Source organism: Nannizzia gypsea, genomic scaffold (genome assembly GCF_000150975.2).
Source record: "Nannizzia gypsea CBS 118893 supercont1.10 genomic scaffold, whole genome shotgun sequence".
In the NCBI taxonomy this organism is placed as follows: Eukaryota; Fungi; Ascomycota; class Eurotiomycetes; order Onygenales; family Arthrodermataceae; genus Nannizzia; species Nannizzia gypsea.
Genome location: NW_003345192.1, coordinates 260,308 through 279,366, shown reverse-complemented (window position 1 = coordinate 279,366; position 19,059 = coordinate 260,308). Strand labels below are relative to the sequence as shown.

The window sequence follows — 19,059 nt, the reverse complement described above, 5'->3', positions numbered from 1 at the left end:
CGAATACAATAAATGGAAAACTTGTGATTGGGTATCTAAATGCTATATATAATCTTTAGTGTATAATAAATTATATTGCTTCCCTGGAAATGCTGTAATTTCAAAACATGGAACTCCGTTTCTTCATGAGGGTATTTGGAGCAACTCCGCTCTCTTTCTTCCGGAAACCAAATATACTCCGTTTCTCCTTTAACTGTGGCTGCGGTTGTTGTTGAGGAGGTGGTCTCAACCCACCTGCTATAGACTGTGGCCTAGGTGCAGCAAACTGAACACGCGACTGTGGTGGTACTGGATGGTTTTGAGGTTGTCGGGGAGGCTGTGGTGGTCTAGGAGCAGGCTGGTGTTGCTGTTGTAGTTTCAATACCTTGATTTCTCCCTTCCCGTAGATCTTCCGCAGTCGTTCGGTCTCCTTATCAACCTGTGCTTGACGCTTTTTTGCCTCCTTTTCCTCAGCTTCAAGAAGCTTTTTGGTCCGTTTTTCGGCCTCCTTCTCCTTCTTAAGCCGCGCTCGTTTCTCTGCCTCGGATTGTTGCTTTAATACATTAGCTTCAGCGTCTAGTTCCCATTGCGAACGGAGGTCAGTGGGGGGGATGCTTTGACGAGGGGGCGGAGCAGGTCGCTGTTGTGGTTGCTGGGGAAGTGGTTTTGCTGGCGGGTGAGATGCTGGTGGAGGACGAATGGCTGGAGGGTAGCCTGCCGCACCATTTAGAGGTCTCGAGGGCACCGGAGTACTTGATGGCTTGTTTATTGGACTGGCAGAGTTCAGGGGCGGATTAAGGATATTAAAAGCTTCTTTCATGGGGCTGAAGAATACATCCCGGATAACAATGGCACCCAACATAAGAACGATCTCTAAACCCTTGTAGTCTTCCATTTCAACCCGGGAAAAGTTGGGTTCGTAGAGCGTAATCTCCTTTAATGCACTGAAGATGGCAACAGTGATATCCGGCTCCCTGTTCTTCTTTGAATTCCCACTGGGCCCGACGACTTTGCCAGACAAATAACAGCCCAGGTCCTTTGAGCCCATCCTGCCGTCCTTTCGCCAGTTGAATCGTAATCGAGAGGTAGCGTCCGAGGTTGCAGGTGTGGTAATCGTCTTGTCCAGCTGTGACTTGGAGGGTTCCCGAAACGTCCTCTGCGGCATTTCAAAGGCCCATGTTGCAGGCGTATTCCATGTCTTTGGCTTATGGCGGACTAGCACTTGTTGCTCTGGGTTGTATAGTTGGATTATGAACTCGGTGGGCATGATGGGCTCTGGCGGCGGCTGTACCCCTCCATTTGCCCTAATAGCCTCCTGGGAAAATGTTGGATGCGTCCATTTGGGTATTATCAGGACCTCTCCGTATAACGCGTCAGGACAGAAGGAATCATAAAGGGCAACGGCGTAGCGATTTCGAGACGTCTGCAGTTCTGGGTCCAGGTGTCGGACTGTGTATGCAGGCTGAGGCTCCTTTCCGTGTTGAGCAACAAAGAGGGTCGACCGTGACTTGGGGGCTTCCGATGACGGCTTCACAAAAAATGCTAGAAAGACGTGAGCGCTAGACAACCAATACCCCGGGCAACGGGTAACTGCATAAGTGTTGGATCGTTCATACTAGGGAGATTCTCGTCCAGCATTCTGGCAGGCAGGCAGTCACGTCACGTTCAGCCCGGCCACCCTTAAAGACAGTAGTAGCACTAGTCAGTGTCCAGCAGAATTTCGACGAGCGAATAAAGATGTCTGTCTCTCGCGATACCCTTCGGCAGTGTAAATCGCCTATATATATCCATCTAGGGGCATATCTTGCTCCTGATCGCCAGGCTTGCTTTCACTCTCTCTTATCAAGCAAAAAGCTGCTGCGGCCTGGAAGCTTCGTCTCCGCCTGCGTCATGCGGCTTAGTCATCCAGCCGCACCCGTCTTGGCGTTTTAGGTTCTATTTTAAGCCACGCGAGCCACGCAATTTGATATCAAGCGGAAGACGACGACGACGACGACGGTGACGAGTCAGGTTGGATCTGAGGTTACTATCTTGGGGAAGGGGTCAACTGCGGAAACCCTTAGGGCAGAGCTGCAGGGCCATTTACAGGAGGTGGCAGAGTTGGAACAAGCAAGCTACAGAGCTGTTTTCTGGTTTAATAATATCAGAGAACAGTAAATAACCCTTGTCATAGTCATTAACTTTTTGCCTATCATAAGCCGGTTCTATCGTGGTAAGGCCGTAGAAGTCATAAGTGACATGAATAATACGATACCTGGCATGAGAGCATAACAGAGACGATCACTGAAGAAGAGGATCCTGCAGGGGGCGTTAGCATGGCTAAGACAACAGCTTGGGAAGAAGTACAAGATGACATACCCTGAAATGTTTCTGACTGTTGGCTCCTTTGTTGAGCTTCCATTCATACTGTCGCCGAGATCGATCAGCTCGTCGACGCTCTCTCACTTCGGCCCCGCGGACTTCCTTCCTTTGACTGTCTGAAGCACCAATCATACCCAAGCCACCGTTAGCCCTCGAGGTTAAAGCACGGTTCTTGTTGGTGCCATTAGCCTGATCATCCCCTTCTTCCTCAGCATCGGGACCAGCCTCTTCAATCATACGCTGCCTGGTTAAGCGTTCCTCCTCGGTAGGATAGTTGTGCAAGTTTTGACGGAAGTATTTGGCATTGGATCTGTGGCCTGCGGTGCGCCCAGTTGGTAGGTGGAGTTCACCGTCATGTACAAACGCCGCATGGCCGTGCGTATGTGCATGAGAGTGGAAACCATCTATATTACGATGCTTGCGGGGATCGGTATTTGAATGATGGGGGTGCCGCGACAGTTTGGAGTACTGATGTGATCGATCATCAATGGGCTCAGCACCAATCTCAGCCGAGTCGAGTGACGAAACCGAAGTATCTGTCTCCCAGCCATCATCTTGCACTTCCTTTCCTCCCTCCTCTCCTTCTCCCTCTACCTCTTCCTCGTCATCAGAATATGTGCTTGTGAAGTCATAGAACTGGCCAATCTCGATCTGCTCATCCTCTGTTTCAAAGGCAATCATACAATGGCCCTTATCTCTCATGTGCGTCTGCACAGCCTCTGGAGTTGCCTTCAATTTATGGCAGTAAAGGCACTCGCTGTTCTTGTAGATCTTTGCTTGTAGATATTCAAGGAGACCTTCTCCGTCGGTGAGGTACTCTTGTTCGGGAATAAACATGCCATGGAATTTGCCCATGTGCAAAACATTGAGCTTGACATTAGGCGACTTATAGTTGCAGAAGAAGCACTGAGCAAGCGAGATTTCGGGTCCCTCTCCATCCTTCTCAACACCGGAAGAGCTCGCCGACTCCTTCTCGACAGTGTGGCTGGGGCGTCGGGGACGGATGGGAAGCGGATCGTGTGCATCAATCTTCGCACCCTTGATCCCACTAATAATCTCGGAGAACTCTTGCTCTCCAGGCTCGACATCACCCTCGCCCGCCTCGCTGCGTTCGTTAATCGGATCCCCCATGGAGAAAGTACCACTCATCACCGACGCCGTCTCATCCTTCCCTCCCTCTCTACGCAGCATGGCCTCTCGCTGCCTATGCTTCTGGCTTCCGATATGGTTCTGGAATGCATTCTCGCTGTAGTACGTCTTCTGACATGCGGCACATGACTTTTCGTATGTGGCTTTGGCGGCAGCAGCGGAGTTGGCTGCCTGGGCGTTCAGCACCTTATCGGTAAAGACCTCAGACGATATGGGAGGCAGAGTAGCAACCCGACGCTTCAAGTTGTATCGGCTGTACGAAACACACCTGTCAGTCTCGATCTGGGCCCGTAGCCACCAAATTTCAAGTACTTACTGCCAGTCACTTCTCATGTGCCCTCTCTGGGCTTCGCTGCTGCGAAAGGCCACCTGGCAGGTGTTGCATGTGTACGGATGAGTCTCCATCTCGCCGCTGGGCCAAAGTAGACGTCTCCTCTAGTCGTCCTTGCTAGTAATAATTTAGCAGTATCTGTTATGGCGGGGTGTAATGGATCTGTCCGAAGAACCGGCGAAAACTTGTGAGGCAAAGGCGAACGTCAAGTCAGGCAGAGAGGGCAGCACCAAGCCCTTATATGTATCTCGTTTCCCGTCCTGCTCCGCAAGGGCTTCCTTCACGATAGTCCCGGGGTTGCTGTTGATATCAAACTCGCTGCTCCTGGTCGTCGTTTTTGCTTATCAAGCGCCTTTTTTTTTATTGTGAGGCGAAAAAACCGAAAAGCCAAAAGTTATGACGTCGTGCCGATCACTTTCCCCTTTTGGGGTTTGTATGGACCACCTTAATTTCGACTTTCGACTTTGGAGAAAAAAGAAACAACAACCACCAACGAGCAGCGAAGAGAGACGACGACAGCGATATCAACCGGACCGACGACGGTGGAATGGTGTTTAGGCAGCGTGAATAGCTCGTTGAAAGCGAATGCTGTGACTGTACTGAGGGATCTGGATATGTTATAGCTATTGCGAGGACAAGATGACAAGGCTGCAAGGGGTGTCGCATGGTGACTGCGCAGCGGAAAGGACGGCTTATCACCATGCAAGACTGCCGCCAGGAGCGCCGGAGGTGGTCTTAAGGCATACAGTGAATGTTTCGGACCCTTCAAGGGTACTTTCTTGGGCTAAGGAGGAGCGCCAGCGGACCTTTAACCATCTCGTCAAACGGTGAGATCTCCCCCCCTTACGGTCATCTATATGCCATCCCTTTTTCTTTGCACGAGGATTGCAGTCTATCTACATGGGATTATTTCTAATATTCGGCATGCAACGACTACAGGTATAAAGCGCAATTGATCTATGGCTGCCAGGAACCAAACTGCATGACCCCTACGTGTCTTAGCTTCCGCCGTCGAAATACCAAAGCCCCGCTGCGTAGATTTACAGACCTCAGTGCTAGAACGGTTGCATGCTATCTAGCGAGTCAGGATGACGCTGAGCTAGGCCTCTGTCACTATCCGTCTGCCGCGGTATCGACCTCACTTGCTCCGGACACCGAGCGAAAAACCCGACAAACCAGTTCATACCCTATCACTGAACCCGCTCGTTCACAATCACGTCAAAGAAGAGACACAACTCCAGGAAACAAACCAAGGAGGCCCTCCGGTTCGCCTCCGGCGACGCTAGAGACATTACCATCAGTCCCAGAAAGCAGTTCGAAAACAAGAAAAGATCCAAAATCTTTTACACAGAATCTCTTTGACACCCTGTCGCTACGTATGGTGGAATGGCTACCCCTCAAACGGACGACATCCTACGGGCCCAAACTAGAGGATGAGACGAGACCTACTCCCCATAATTCATTGCTAGAGAATCAACCGCCTAACACTAAACGTCAATCGCCCAGCCCCGTGTCAGCTGATTCGGGAAGCTCAGGCTCAAAGTCTCATTCGTCATCTAATCAGACTTCGCCGTCCGTGAATCATACCTCATCAACACTCGAGGTCAAAGTCCAAGGTCATCCTGTTAAACGCCTATCACTCGAACCTTTGGAGCCACGAAAACAATCTCAGCGTTCTTCTATAACCGAGGACCGTTCAAAGAGCCAACGGAAGCGCTCTAAGAATGCCTCAGTTAACAGCACACCCACGACAACCGCCAATACCTCGCAGTCTCTCCCATCTCCACCAGCTTTACGCCACAGATCCCAGAAACACCGCCGCATGGGGGATAGCACCTCCAAAGCCAATGCGCACGTATCGTGGGGTGATCAAAGTACAGTTAGATGGCCTAGACCGGAATCTCATGGCGACTCGCCCACGGAGCCCACGATAGATACATATTTCCCTCTTGACCGGCAAGGCTTAGCTCCTGAATCAAAAACGGAGGATGCTGGCGAAGCTTCCCCGGTGCAGAGCCTCTCCCACCTGTCGGAAGAGATTGTTGATTCACTAGAAAATATCATGTTCAAGACCGACGATGACAAGGAAGTGTGGAAGTCTGAAATGTCTCAGCTAGAGTCTATGGGCCACTCTGAACCCTGGGAATGGAAATATGCTACTCATCAGCAGAGATTGGCATTCCCATTCGTTGCGCAGAGCGTGTTTTACGTATTGGGAAACCCACGGCAATTACTAATTTCCTTTTCAAATGGTCACAGCAAGCAGCCTACATCCCTACGATTAGATATTAATTCGCTAGATGGCACCTTTAGGAAATTGCACCGTATATGTCCTTGGGAGACGACGCTACACAGCTTGTGGCTCAGCATGGAAAAACTCTTCAACCCTCCTGTAGAACTCTCTCTTCCCAAGATGCAACGCCGCCACTGCAAATCATCTAGTTCAGCAACTCCTACCTCACCCAGATTCGACCTTCCGAGAACAAACGACTACATTCCTGATTCCGATGCTGCCTCTATTGCCATTGTTGCGTTGCTCGCCTTGTCAAGTACTATCCCTGCCATGGACACGCAGACATGGCAGGCTATCCGACAAATCAGAGCCTCCGGGTCAGTAATGCCGGATGGTATGATGCGAACATTTTCCAAGCCTCAAATACAAACCATAATTGAAACATCCGATCGATTCGAACATGACCTAGCACTTCGTTTGCTTAATAGGCTAGCGCGCGTTATTTCGACCCGGCTTGCGCTCCATGAAGTCTCCAAAGCGAAAGCGTCTCATATCACTGATTTCAAAAGCAATGATAAATGTGAGCTTATAGAGCAAATTATTCTTTTGCTCCAGCAGTTTCACAAACCGGAATCTAGTGATAATAATAACAAGATATTGCTCCCCGGGGACAGGAGGACTACCACGCCCATGGTGGTAGTAGAATGGTTGAGGAGTGTCCTGCTGAAAGAATGGGACGGTAAACCAGAGTTACCCAAAGCCAGTGCGGCCGGAGGCGCTTTACAACTCCTCAGCTTCCTATATAGGGACCGGACCAAGCTTGGGTTGCTACCAGAGGACTTCCATACACCTTTCTTTGCAGATCGGTTAGACCCAATTGATATGCCTACTGAGTGGGTAGACCTACTCTACAACAACCGAACAATGCACTTACTTTCCTGCTCATTCATATTCCCACCATCGGCATTGGTCACATATTTCCGAGCAATAAACCATGCAACCATGTCCAAGTCATTTGAGACTGCTGTTATTGCTTCAAAGCATGTCACATCTATGGCATTCTCCGGCACTATCTCTGTCGATGATAACCTTGGCTTACTCGCTCGGCTAAGAACTGGGCTCACCATGTTTTTTGTTATCAGCGTTCGCCGAGACCATGCGTTGGAAGATGCCCTTGACCAGCTTTGGAGGCGAGAAAGGCGGGAGTTGCTACGGCCATTGAAGGTTCGAATGGGAATGGATGATGGTGAAGAAGGCGTGGACCAAGGCGGTGTGCAGCAGGAGTTCTTTAGAATTGCCATGTTAGAGGCTATGAATCCGGCATTTGGAATGTTCACCATTGACAGTCGGAGTGGCATGTACTACTTCCAGCCTTGCTCCTTCGAGCCTCTCTACAAGTTTGAACTTTTGGGTCTTCTGGTATCTCTTGCCATTTACAATGGCGTAACTTTGCCGGTGGATTTCCCAATAGCCTTGTACCGAAGGCTTCTCGGCCTCAAAGTGAAAAATACAGACCATATCCGAGTTGGCTGGCCTGAGCTGGCCAAGGGCCTGGATGAGCTGTTGGCTTGGGAAGACGGTGATGTGGGGGATATCTTTATGCGGACATACGAGTTTAGCTTCAACGCCTTTGGAACAGTTGTCACAGTTGACATGGAAAGAACCGATAAAAACGAACCCTGGCCAGCACCGGAGAGATATGCTCAGTGGGAAAAAACCAAACAAAAACTGAATGATCATCGTGTTGCTACTAGAAGGCTTAGCAACCAAAATACCTCCGAAAGCGATAACACTGTGTCTATGTTAAAGGAGTATTCCACTGAATCGCGACAGTCTCCCCGAGACACGCATGTCATTGGTATCTTAAAGGGTGCTCCGTCAAGACTACCGCGACACCAAGTATCCACAGAACCGCAGCCCGAAGCTTCCACTGTGACAAATGCTAATCGGAAACAATTTGTCAAAGACTACATTTTTTGGTTGACCGACAAATCTGTCCGTCCACAGTACGAGGCATTCCAGCGTGGCTTTTTCACGTGCCTGGATCGCACTGCTTTGTCTATTTTTAATCCTGAGGCGCTGAAAACAGTCCTTGAAGGTATCCAGGAGATTGACCTCGTCGAACTACAAAGACATACCCGCTACGAGGGCGGATGGGACGGGAATCATCCGATAGTGAAAGGCTTTTGGCGCGTGGTCCTACGGTACCCCCTTGAGAAACGGCGCCAACTTTTGGAATTCGTTACTGCCAGCGACCGAGTGCCAGTCAATGGGATAGGCAGCATCTTGTTTGTCATCCAACGAAATGGTGTAGGCGATAGCGTATGTTACCTCCTCCCATCCTAGCGATAAATTATTGAAAGACCAGTTATGCTAATTTTGTCTAATAGCGGTTGCCAACCAGCTTAACTTGTTTTGGCAGGCTTCTACTACCGGAGTACACTTCCGTGGCAGTACTTGAAGAGAAGCTAGAAAAGGCACTGGATAACGCCAGGGGCTTCGGAGTCGCTTGATTCGCACATATTATCTGGGTGGTGGATATGGTTGTTCCCTGCCCCTTTACTGCATACTCGGAGTATTCCTCTCCATGTTTTCTTGTTTATAGCCTTGTTTATTGGCTTCTCATGATGCCCTTATGACCTGCCTGCCTTTTGCATTCCTCTCGCTGTTATCATAGATAGCCTGCTTGGTTTATAGATTTGTGAATCGGTCAAAGTCACTTGAAAATCGTGCATCGAATTGTCAATTTGATAATTTTCGGGAACAAGCAAGCGAAATATTAATAATTATTTAGTTGTTATGCTACTCTTTTTTTGAGAGCGCAGGTAGGGGCAACACAGAACACCACTCACTCGCAGACTTCGCGCATGATTGAATATGAGTCGGCCCTAACTTCACTCATTACTAAGGAAGCATCGCGCCTTTATTCTTTTATTCTTTTCAACTTTTATATCTCCAGGTCCCGAAGATGCCGTCGCCAGGGCAGGAAGTTTTGCCGAAGATGACTAATAACCTTAATCCTAAAAGGCAGTTTTCCCGACAGTAAAGTTCCTCCGGAGATATAACCGATATACCCGGTCAGAAGAGGAAGGTGTGGCGGCTGGCGGTCTAAAAGTCCAAGTTATGCTTGAGTCATTTTGATATCGAAAAGAACATGTTTTACTCGGTATAGATAGACAAATCTTTTCTTCGTTCGTGGCATTTCCATCTCTTGCGTTATACAGCAAGTTTTATCATCTTCGTTTGGGTGTGTTTCGGTGGTCGTTTCCGTTGGAAAGAAGCAGTAGATATCACCATCGCTACCCCGCGAACATACAGATACCAGGGTAGTAAGATGCCTCCAGTTCTTCACTGCGTCCGCCATGCTCAGGTAAGTAGACTAAATACCAGGTCAAAAATGCATTACATACTGATCTAGTTGTAACAGGGCTTTCATAACCTCTGCATTGAAAACCATGTCCTGCAAGACCCGTTGCTTACCCCGTTCGGCGAAGAGCAATGCCGTACGCTCCGGGCGAACTTCCCATACCATGCAGACGTTGAATTGATAGTCGCCTCGCCGCTTCGACGAACAATCTACACTGCACTGCATTCATTTGCAAATATAATCCAAGAAAAGCAACTCACAATTATTGCGTTGCCGGAGATCCAGGAAACAAGTGACGTTCCTTGTGATACCGGAAGCGACCTTTCTGATCTAAAGAAGGAGGTCGAAGAAAAGGGGTTGCCAGTTGATCTATCTTTGGTCCCAGAAGACTGGAATGATAAGGTATGGGATGCCCCTGGTTTGGTGTTGGGCCTTGGGAATCAAAGCTAACAAACCTTGCGTTAACTACTCTAGACAACAGAGAAATGGTCAGCGAATGCTAAGTCCGTTACAGCGCGTGCTCGTCAAGCTAGACAATGGCTGAAGGCGCGGCCCGAGAAGCACATTGCCGTCGTTTCTCACGGAGGCGTCCTCCACTATTTCAGCGAAGATTGGCAAGACAGTACTCTCTACCAAGGTATGTGCCAGGTCAAAGTAATATCCTTCCCTCGTATCTCATCCCTTCAATTTCCGGGGGTTTGAAATCCTTCCCTTGTTAAACATGCAAATAAAGTCACGAAAAAGCCACCAAGCCCGAATAAATATGCTAACGGTCGTCCGTCGCCCAAATGGCCAGGCACCGGCTGGGCCAACACGGAGTTCCGCACGTTTCACTTTACCGATTCTGCTGACACCGATGACTTGTATGGCATCAAGATTGACGGTGACAACGCGAGTATTCGAGAGTCAGTTGATTCAAGGAAGAGAAGAGGGAAAACAGTAGCTGAGCCGCCATCTCGTGAAATGCAAAAGCAGTTCTTCCACCAGGCTATGACTGGGTGGGAGACTCAGACAGCAGAGGCTTTGGCAGCGAGTCAAGGCACAGATGAGGAGAAGGATAGAGCCATGGAAGTTATGCAGAAGCAGCCTATCGCTGCCGCTGAATAGACTATTGGCCAGTTTAGATGGGGATATCATAGAGCTTTTTAACGGGTGGGAAACGTCCGTTTTCTTTTTATAGATATTACTTGCTAGATGAGTATCCTTAGAATATGCCTTACAATCTATTACCATTGGGCTACTAGATTTGATGTTGAAACGTGATATGCTCCGAGCGAATAAAGTCATTGGTAGGTCTAAGTATATGGATGCAAAATAGTTTTTCTCGGAGTCCATGCTCCACGGCGACAGCAAGGTGAAATTGATTGAAAACAGATTAGTGTAATTAAGCCCTAGACATAGGTGCTTTGTGGATATGTAACATGAGTAACGACGGGTCAACTGATATACAGACGACGACATGCTTCATGGCAAAATACATTCATCCCGTAAGAAGAGAAAACAAGCCAAATTTGGCAACTTTAGCCATATGAAAAGAAGAAAAAGACTGGCAACGTCAATAATATCAATAAAACAGAGTAAAGATAAACAGCGAATGTAAAGAACTGCAAAGTTGGACTGAGTTGGACTGAGTCTCTCATTAATCTAAAAGGTGATGTGATTCGTCATTCCGATCGTCATGTTTCGATGATCCTGTAGCTTTTCGTTTGCGTCTTCGCTTCTTCTTGCCGGAAGCGCTACTTGATCCGTTGGGTTGATGAGTCGATTGATCGTTGGCGGTGTCTTCTAGATCACCGGATTTGGTATCACTTGCTTGTGACGATGATGAAGGACGGCCGCTATGGTTGCTGTCGCATTCGGAGAGATTGCGGTCGCTTGTTTGTAAGACGACCTTGCGGATACCGTGGATGTCAACGACTTGTTCGGTTATGCTGCCACTTCTTGTAGGGCCGCGTGGGTGGAAAATTGTGGATGAAGATGGTGTGTCTGAATTGGCACTCGGTGAACGAGTTCCGTTTTTGGATAATGGAGAAGGGCCATGTACTGTGGCTGGAGAGTCTTCGCTCGCCGCGTTGTTTGCGTTTTGTGTTTGTTGTGATGGTGATGATGTGCGAGGGGCGGCTGTATTGCCTTGTCCGATAGTTGGTTCTGTGGCGGAATGAGGTAGATAATATGGGCGATTAGGATGGCCTGTAGTAGCACCATATGATGTGGGCTCCTTGAGGTTGACTGCGCGTTCGCTGTTGGTTTTCACCAGGAGGCTGTCTGACTCGGATGGATGCGCGTCTGAGTGTAATGTATGGTAGTCATAGGAGTCACGGCCGCTGAGGGGCTTGGGAAGACTTGACGGTGAAATTCCCAGCTCGTTTTATTTTGACCGCATTATAGCGGGTGTGGCGAGGGCGGCTTGCGAGGTTTGATGGCCCGAGATGTTTAAGCTGTTCTTTGATCTCGGCTGTGGCACCTCTTTGGATAATGGGTTTGCTGGCGCCGTCTGGTTTGTTAACGACAGGAGCTTGTCGCAGGTAGAATGTGGGTGGAGGAGGAGATCCGACATGGGTGGTGATTTTTGGTATTTGGGTATGTTGTTCGCTGTGCTGTTCGCTGTCTGCCGTACGGGTGGTGGTGAGGGTTTCTACTCCGATATCGTGAGCGGATGGAGGTACTTCGACGAAATGTCCCTTTGGAAAGTTGAATTTGGGTGCTGGAGCCATTCTGCGAATTGCTTTGTGAACGTCGATAAAGACATCGGATTCGTCGATGATTTCTTCACCAATAAGCTCCTCGATAACGTCTTCGAGTGTAACAACGCCGAGACAGCCATGATCTTCTCCCGGATAATCGGAAACCAGGACCATATGAGCTTTGCCTTCTTGGAAAAAGTTGACAATGTCAAGACAGCTTGTTTCTGCTCTGGTCTCTGGGAGGGTGGCAAGGGCAAAGTCGCGGACTCTTTTGCAGTCTTCGGGATCGTAGGTGATCAGCATCTTGACCAGCAGCATGCCAACAAAGTTTTGGGGGTTGTCTGGAGCATGGATTGGGATGCGGGAGTATCCCTGGGAGAGGATAAGGTCCATCATTTGTTCGTCGAGAACAGTGTCAGCCGACATGATGAAGACGTCTTGCATTGGGATCATGATGCTGCCAACAGATTTTTCCTTGAGATCCAGAACGGCGCTGATGATGGTAACCTCGTCCGAGTTCAGCTGCTCGCCAGCTGTGCCGAGATTCTTGTGTAGCGTAACGAGGGTTTTCAGGCCAGCTTTCTTATAAAACGTCCCATGATCTTCGCCGAGGAGTCTGTCGAGAAGCTTTGCGATGGGGTATGAGAGAGGGGAGGTGATGTACATAAGACAAAGGACGGCCGGTGCCATCCAAGCTCCGATGGGCAGCCCATAGCGGACACAGATTGACTGGGGGACGACTTCTCCGAAGATGACTGCGAGTCGGGTGTCAGCATATTCCATATTCCGCATTGCCTGCATCACAGGAGTCACACAGAGAGGTAAAAGGACCTACCAATCAAAGCGGTACTGCCGATGACCGCAGGCCAACCACCACCGAGAGACCGATCCAGGACGATGGGAAGTGTTTCATTCACGATAACGTTGCTCAACAGGAGTGTGACGAGCACCCAATGTTTTCCCTTTTTCAACAGCTCGAGAACTTTTGAGGCTTGTTTTCTCTCTACTTCTTCACCGGAGGTCTGTATAACTTGAAGGTAGATTTCATCCTACAATGAGAACAACAGTCAGTAATCAATCGTTGAGGTATTATTGTCTTAGGGATGCGCCAATGGAGTGAGTGTAGATAACTAACCTGGCCCATGAGAGCGATAGTCAGTCCGGCAAAGGCACCGCCGCTGAGGACGAGTGCTGCAGCAATGCTGAGGTAGAGCCATAAGTGGAATTCATCTGGGGGCGGTGGAACATGAGCGAGCTTCCCGACGGCCGAGGATGTCAGTGGCGCGGCATAGAGGAGAGGAAATCGAGCGAACGAGAAGAGGATGAGCTTGGTCAGGGCAAGACCAGCAGGTAATCCAGCACCACCACGAGTCAGAGTCATTTAAAGCGATCGAGCCAGTCGAGACAGCTGTTGGTCTGGTCTGTCTGAGAATAAAGTAAGGTGTGTATGTGGTGATGTGGTGATGTGGTGATATGTCGGCGAGGGTGCAGGGTTTCGTGTTTTGCCCGTCAAACCAGCAGCTAGTTCAATGCGGACAGCTGGATGCAGGTCGTTTAAATATCAACTGGGGCTGTCAAGGGCGTCCTCTTCTCAACAAGACATCAAATGGGTGAGGTCGGAGCGAGCTGTCTTCGCGAGATTCTGATGGGGATGGGAGGAAGAGGTGTTGATGGATGATGCTTGCGCGGACGTCCGCTTGGTGCAGCCCAGGCTTAAATAGTAAGTAGTAAGTTAGATTGATGCGACCAGGGAAGAGAGCGACGGGGCGGACTTGGCTGGACTTCGCGTTTCGTCTTGCTTCTGCTCGTTTTCTTGTTATTTGCTTCTGCTGCGACTTCTTTTCTTTTCTTTGCAGTCAAATTTTTCTTGTCGCGATCGTCGCAAGAAGCGCTTAGTCAGAGCTGAGTAAGAAGCAGTGGCTGAGTCAGCGCGGAAGCTAAAGTGAACGTCATGTCGGCTTTTGCTGGTAAAAGTCGAGGTTGATATGTTGAATATCAACGCCATGAGGCACTCGCTGGGCAGCGCAGGATCTCTCACATCCCGGCCGCCGTCCATGCTGGTTGTCTGTCCGTGTGTCCGTCGTCTCTCCCTGCTGGTCCCTGTCGAAGGTCCTGGAGGAACTACTGTGGCAACCCGCCGGGAAAAGGAAGGGAAAACAAGAGCTTAGATCCGTCTGTCTGGGTGTTCTGCTGGTACTCTGCTGGATGCAGGCACAGACGATCTGCTGGTGGTGTTATGGGTGGATGTATGTATGTATGCTCTTGCTGGCTTCCTTATCCCGGTGTGTCCCGGCGATCAGCGCCTTAGCCTTGGTCATCGTCGCTGGGTGAAAGATTATGGTGAAAAGGTAAGCTGGCGACGTGTTGTATATGACAAATGAACCAAAGGCTGCTTGTCGGTCGAAGGCGCTGTTCAGCGGCGAGGGTCTGTTTGTCTCCAGTGAGTGTCTGTGCGAGTCGAACGGATGATGGGTATGGCAGCTTGCATCTGCATGCGAAGCTGTATGAGCGAATCGACTCGGACTGGAGAACAAATTTGACCTGGGCTGCCAAAGTGCAATTGTTGCTGAAGGCGAAGTGTGCGTCTGTACGCTGAATGATATATTTGGATGGAAGATCACTTGCCTTTATACCACAGGTGGGAGAACCAATGCATCGTCTTCTCGACGGTCATGTACGTCTTTTGTGGTATATCTTGATGCAACTTCTGCACTATTGTGTAAGTTCCTCATATCGTGAAGGAGGATAACGTCCAGATCTTGTGCTGGTGCATTCGGTGATGCTGCTTGACAAGCCAGCACAAGACCGATAAAGAGAATTGATCATGGTCGCCGTGTTAGTCGAGGTCACCTTTTGCTCAGTGTCTCCAGGGGAAGGGAGCAAGTCCTCATCACCCAGAGTCCGAAGACTCGGGCAAAGAAGGAAAAGACCCTGCTGGCGACTGGAGGTGCTGGTATCTGATTGTCATTGTCGGCGGCAGCGAGAGCAAAACGGGGTGGTGAAAATGAAGGCGATGGCGATGTGTCAGTGATCAATTGTTGGCAGTCTCTTTATCGGAGCTTGGGGCTAGGATCCCGCTGGGTACAGAAAGGAGGTTGAGAGGCACCAGAGGAAGCCGCCTAATTGTGCGGCTCCTCTTTGGTTGGCTGTGGTGCTCCTCGAGGAATTGGCTGGCCTCCTGGAACGGCTTGTCCCTCTTGCTGTACCCGGCGGCGCAGTTTCTCAATGGTGTTGGCGTTTTTGAGAACCTGCGCTCTCTGGACATTGTAGTCCTTTGTGGTCTGCTCGAGCTTCTGCTTGCTCTGTTCGAGCTCTTGCTTGCTCTGCTCGAGCTCCTGAGAGAGAACATCCTTGCTCTCCGTAAGCTTCTGGATCTCATTATCCTTTCGTTGGATATCCTCATCCTTCTTCACGATATCTTCGTCCCGTTCTTCCAGGAACGCGGTATACATGGACTCTACCAGCTTGAGTTCAGAGTCCTTCTTTTCGTCGTTGCTGTTATGGTCCTTTTCCTTTTTCGCAGCGGCTTCGACTTGGCTGCGCAGCTTTTCCTCGAGTTCGGAAGATGCGGCCGTCCTTCTCCCGCGCGTGCGTCCAGAGACTTTCAACCATGGCGGTCTGGTCCGAAAGCCGCTGCTTGAGGTCAGCCACGTATGCATCGTGCTGTTTCTCAAAGTCAACGACTTCGGCATCCCGTTCATTGTTTTCCATCTCCAGAGCGGCAATCGTTCGAAGTTGGACCTCATTCCGTTCCGTCAGTCGGCAGACAGCTTCCGTCTGGGCCTTCAAGGCCATGGTTGCATCGTCGACGGCGCGTTCCTGAGCGGACAATTGCTCGCGGCATTTCGAGTTCCCGGCGATGAGGTTGCGTCTCTGGCGGCGTGCTTGCTGGAGTTGGCGTCTGAGCAGCGCCGCCTGTCGCTTGTCTGAACGCAGAGCCCCATGGTGGTAGTGGTGGTGGTGGTAGTGGGCGGGCGGTGGCCGGGAATCGACCATCATCACGGAGGTCGCCACAACCGGTGCCTCCAACTCCTGGACAGGAGTGGTGACAACCGGCGCTTTGACTGGCGTGACGACGGGTGCCGCAACAAGTTGTTGGGCCGCTTGTTGAAGTTCCAGGGACTGTGCGTTGACCTGTGCCTGCAGAGCGTCGTTGGATGATACGAGAGCTGCGTTTTGCTGCTGCAGGCTCGTCATCCTGGCCTCTTGGGTTTGGTGCAGCTCTCTTTGCTGGGCCAGGAGTGACTTAAGGTCGGCACATTCCTCTTGCGTGGTCAACAGAGACTGATTCTTGGTCATCAGTTCGTAGGCTAAGTCGTAGGTCTCAGCCTGGAGGCGAGAGGCAGTGGTGCTGTTGACACACTCGAGGTCCCTGATACGGGACTCCATCTGGTTCATCACGGCGAGGCTGTTGTCGGCGTCAGTTTCGGTGGCGGCATCCTTTGTGGTGGTGGTGGTGGTGGTGCTGCTGCTGCTGCTGGCCGTGCTGACGATGGTCTGGTCGGCGTCGTGATGAGTGCCAGATGGTCGGGATTCGACGGGTGTTCCAACTTTGTTGGCAACGGTATCGCCATTGTCTGTCGCTGGGGCGGAGATCAGGGTGTCGAGCCAGGTAACAGAGGCGCTGTCACGCTGGATTTCGATGAAGGCCCATTCCGCAATGAAAACGATGGCAACGACAGCCAATACCGTGGTAAAGGCGACGAGTTGGAACAGCTCCCAGTTCTATACCCTGTTAGCATTTATTGTCTTTTACTTTGGTATTGGATATTCAGGGGAGGCTGCTCCAGGGGGTAACTTACATAGAGCTGGGTCTCTACAAATTCCTTCCACCAGTCCGCGAGTTCGAATCCGGCGAGCTCTCCCTCGCAAAAGAGACGTCGGAAAGCGACTTCGCGTTGCCCTGAGTACGGGAACGGAACGCCTGGGTATCCAAGATTGTAGCATCCTGGAGACTGCATACCGGTGTTGTCCATGAATACACCAAACATTCCGGACCCGTAGGCAAGCAAAGATGGAGCCACAATGAAGCAGCCTACCACAAGCGCGGATGGAAGCTATACATCAATTAGCATGGGTTGGCTCAGTATCAATGCAATGGCAAGGTGTGGCGCGTGGTATAAAAGCATGCATCACGAAGGGAAACAAAAGGAGAAACTCACGAGAATCGCTACGACGACTGGCACATCCCGGTGGATGGCAAGGTCGGCGTATATGCGATCGGCCCATTGAGGACGGATCAGCGAGAGCGTCATATCGAAGGTAGTCCCCAGAGCGAGGAGTACCAACCCAAGCAGATCTCCCTTGACGAGTGCGTGCCAGACTGGCGAGCCCGAGATGCCACGGATGACACCACGGGAGGCACACACAAGCAGGTTGAAGGTGCTGGGACCGCTGCACATGGCGTATGCAGCGAGGACGAGGGCGCTGAAAACCGTTGGGCAAATTGTCGCGTAGTCCACGAGCGAGCCCGAAAACAGGGGGTTGTCCCAGGCCAGGAACAGAAGGTCGTTGTCAGCATCGGCTGCGAGCTCGATGCTTTCGACGATGGTAGCCAGGAGAGACCACGCCACCATCGTGACCAGCACACACAAGATGAGTAGGGGTGACATCTTGTATGGCATTGCTGTTGGATAATTTACTGGCTGGATGGCTGAAAAAGGGGTCGTTCGTTGAGAGGGCGGGACTACGAAAAGAAGATCGAACGGGATCGAACTTCTTTCTTCTCGAGACTCGGTAGTCTCTGGCACTGTCGAACAGGGTACTGCAACCTCGACGTCTTGATATCAAGAAGATATAAGCGCGTGAGGGAGTTGCTCAAGTTGGAGCAGTGGTGTTTTGGCTGTCGAGATTAAGGAGTCGAGGAAAAAGGGAGTCGACGACAGAGGAAACAGTCGAAGACGCGCACGAAACGCGAAGAGAGAGTCGATGCGGATCGACTCTTGATTGGCAAGGCTCTTCAGCGAGCTTTCGTGGAGGAGAAGTCTTTTGTTGATTCGATATCAACTAGGGAGGAGAGCTGATATCGAGCGAGGAGAGAGGGGAGGCTACAACTTGATAGCAAGGAGCCAGATGGAAGTCGAGAGGGTGATACGAGGTTATCGAGGTGGTCGAGATGGTCGAGATCGTTATGGTGAGAGAGGTTACAAAAGACTTGCTCGAAGAAGGAAAGGAGAAGAAGAAGGAGGAGGAAAAAGGGGGCAGTTAGATGAGAAGAGAGATATTTATACCCAGTCTGGTGATCTGGCGAGGACAGTGACTGTTGCGCTAGCAACGCAGAGAACAAAGAAAGACTTTTCACTTCTCTCACTTTTTGTCTGTGGAAGAGCCTGCTTAGCGAGAGCAGGACAGGACAGCAAGTGAGATTTGGCAACAGGACACGCTGATGCCATGGCTACGAGGCTACGATGGTGTCATTTCTCGGTACACTACGGTGATCTGATCTGGTTGATCCGATCTAGTTGATCTTACGAGGCTGATTTGACGTAGGTGGTCTGATCTAGTTGTTGACCTGATCTAGTTTGTTGATTTGATATTTGATATGGCTGGGTTTGTTGATATCAAAACCCACAAACGCTGACGACAGCGAAGCGAGACAAAGACGTGCTAACCAAACAAAAAAAGGCTTAGTTACCTAGACAATGGCTTTGTAGTAAAGAGGGAAGAATAGTTTTGGCAGCATCTAATTGCTCATATATTTCTTATATCTAGATCAAGTCTATACATCTGTCATCTCGTCATTCCGGCAAGATCAAAGCTAAGCATCCAAAAAGTCTCTGGAGATGTTTACTATTGCAAGGAGTAGCGCGTAATAAGAAAAATAAGAGATTCTTTTTAGAGCAAACAAAAATAGGCAAAAGGAAACGGGAACAGTGTGTGGCATAAACATGCTGCCAATTGCACCTGCGCTCGGGCAAGCATCTTGTCATTGAAGATAGATGACTCTATACTGCTG

General features: G+C 50.2%; 6 protein-coding genes across 6 annotated transcripts; 2 read left to right on the top strand and 4 right to left on the bottom strand.

Moving 5' to 3' along the window:
- Positions 1-100: 100 nt before the first annotated feature.
- Positions 101-1,617, bottom strand: MGYG_08706 (hypothetical protein; the record flags this gene model as incomplete). Its single annotated transcript, XM_003169110.1, has 2 exons — positions 101-1,521; positions 1,596-1,617. The coding sequence occupies 2 exons, from the start codon at positions 1,615-1,617 to the stop codon at positions 101-103; spliced, it is 1,443 nt and encodes a 480-aa protein (XP_003169158.1).
- A 642-nt stretch (positions 1,618-2,259) lies between these two features.
- Positions 2,260-3,894, bottom strand: MGYG_08705 (hypothetical protein; the record flags this gene model as incomplete). Its single annotated transcript, XM_003169109.1, has 3 exons — positions 2,260-2,277; positions 2,338-3,742; positions 3,806-3,894. The coding sequence occupies 3 exons, from the start codon at positions 3,892-3,894 to the stop codon at positions 2,260-2,262; spliced, it is 1,512 nt and encodes a 503-aa protein (XP_003169157.1).
- A 565-nt stretch (positions 3,895-4,459) lies between these two features.
- Positions 4,460-8,566, top strand: MGYG_08704 (ubiquitin-protein ligase E3A; the record flags this gene model as incomplete). The annotated part of the gene is made up of 3 exons (XM_003169108.1): positions 4,460-4,647; positions 4,760-8,375; positions 8,444-8,566. The coding sequence occupies 3 exons, from the start codon at positions 4,460-4,462 to the stop codon at positions 8,564-8,566; spliced, it is 3,927 nt and encodes a 1,308-aa protein (XP_003169156.1).
- Positions 8,567-9,387: 821 nt separating this feature from the next.
- MGYG_08703 (phosphoglycerate mutase) lies at positions 9,388-10,527 on the top strand (the record flags this gene model as incomplete). Its single annotated transcript, XM_003169107.1, has 4 exons — positions 9,388-9,423; positions 9,481-9,822; positions 9,895-10,057; positions 10,154-10,527. 4 exons carry the CDS (start codon positions 9,388-9,390, stop codon positions 10,525-10,527), a joined length of 915 nt encoding a protein of 304 aa, XP_003169155.1.
- A 532-nt stretch (positions 10,528-11,059) lies between these two features.
- MGYG_08702 (MAM3) lies at positions 11,060-13,485 on the bottom strand (the record flags this gene model as incomplete). The annotated part of the gene is made up of 4 exons (XM_003169106.1): positions 11,060-11,752; positions 11,799-12,859; positions 12,940-13,153; positions 13,240-13,485. 4 exons carry the CDS (start codon positions 13,483-13,485, stop codon positions 11,060-11,062), a joined length of 2,214 nt encoding a protein of 737 aa, XP_003169154.1.
- A 1,738-nt stretch (positions 13,486-15,223) lies between these two features.
- MGYG_09203 (hypothetical protein) lies at positions 15,224-17,680 on the bottom strand (the record flags this gene model as incomplete). Its single annotated transcript, XM_003169105.1, has 4 exons — positions 15,224-15,655; positions 15,714-16,829; positions 16,907-17,161; positions 17,267-17,680. 4 exons carry the CDS (start codon positions 17,678-17,680, stop codon positions 15,224-15,226), a joined length of 2,217 nt encoding a protein of 738 aa, XP_003169153.1.
- Positions 17,681-19,059: the final 1,379 nt, after the last annotated feature.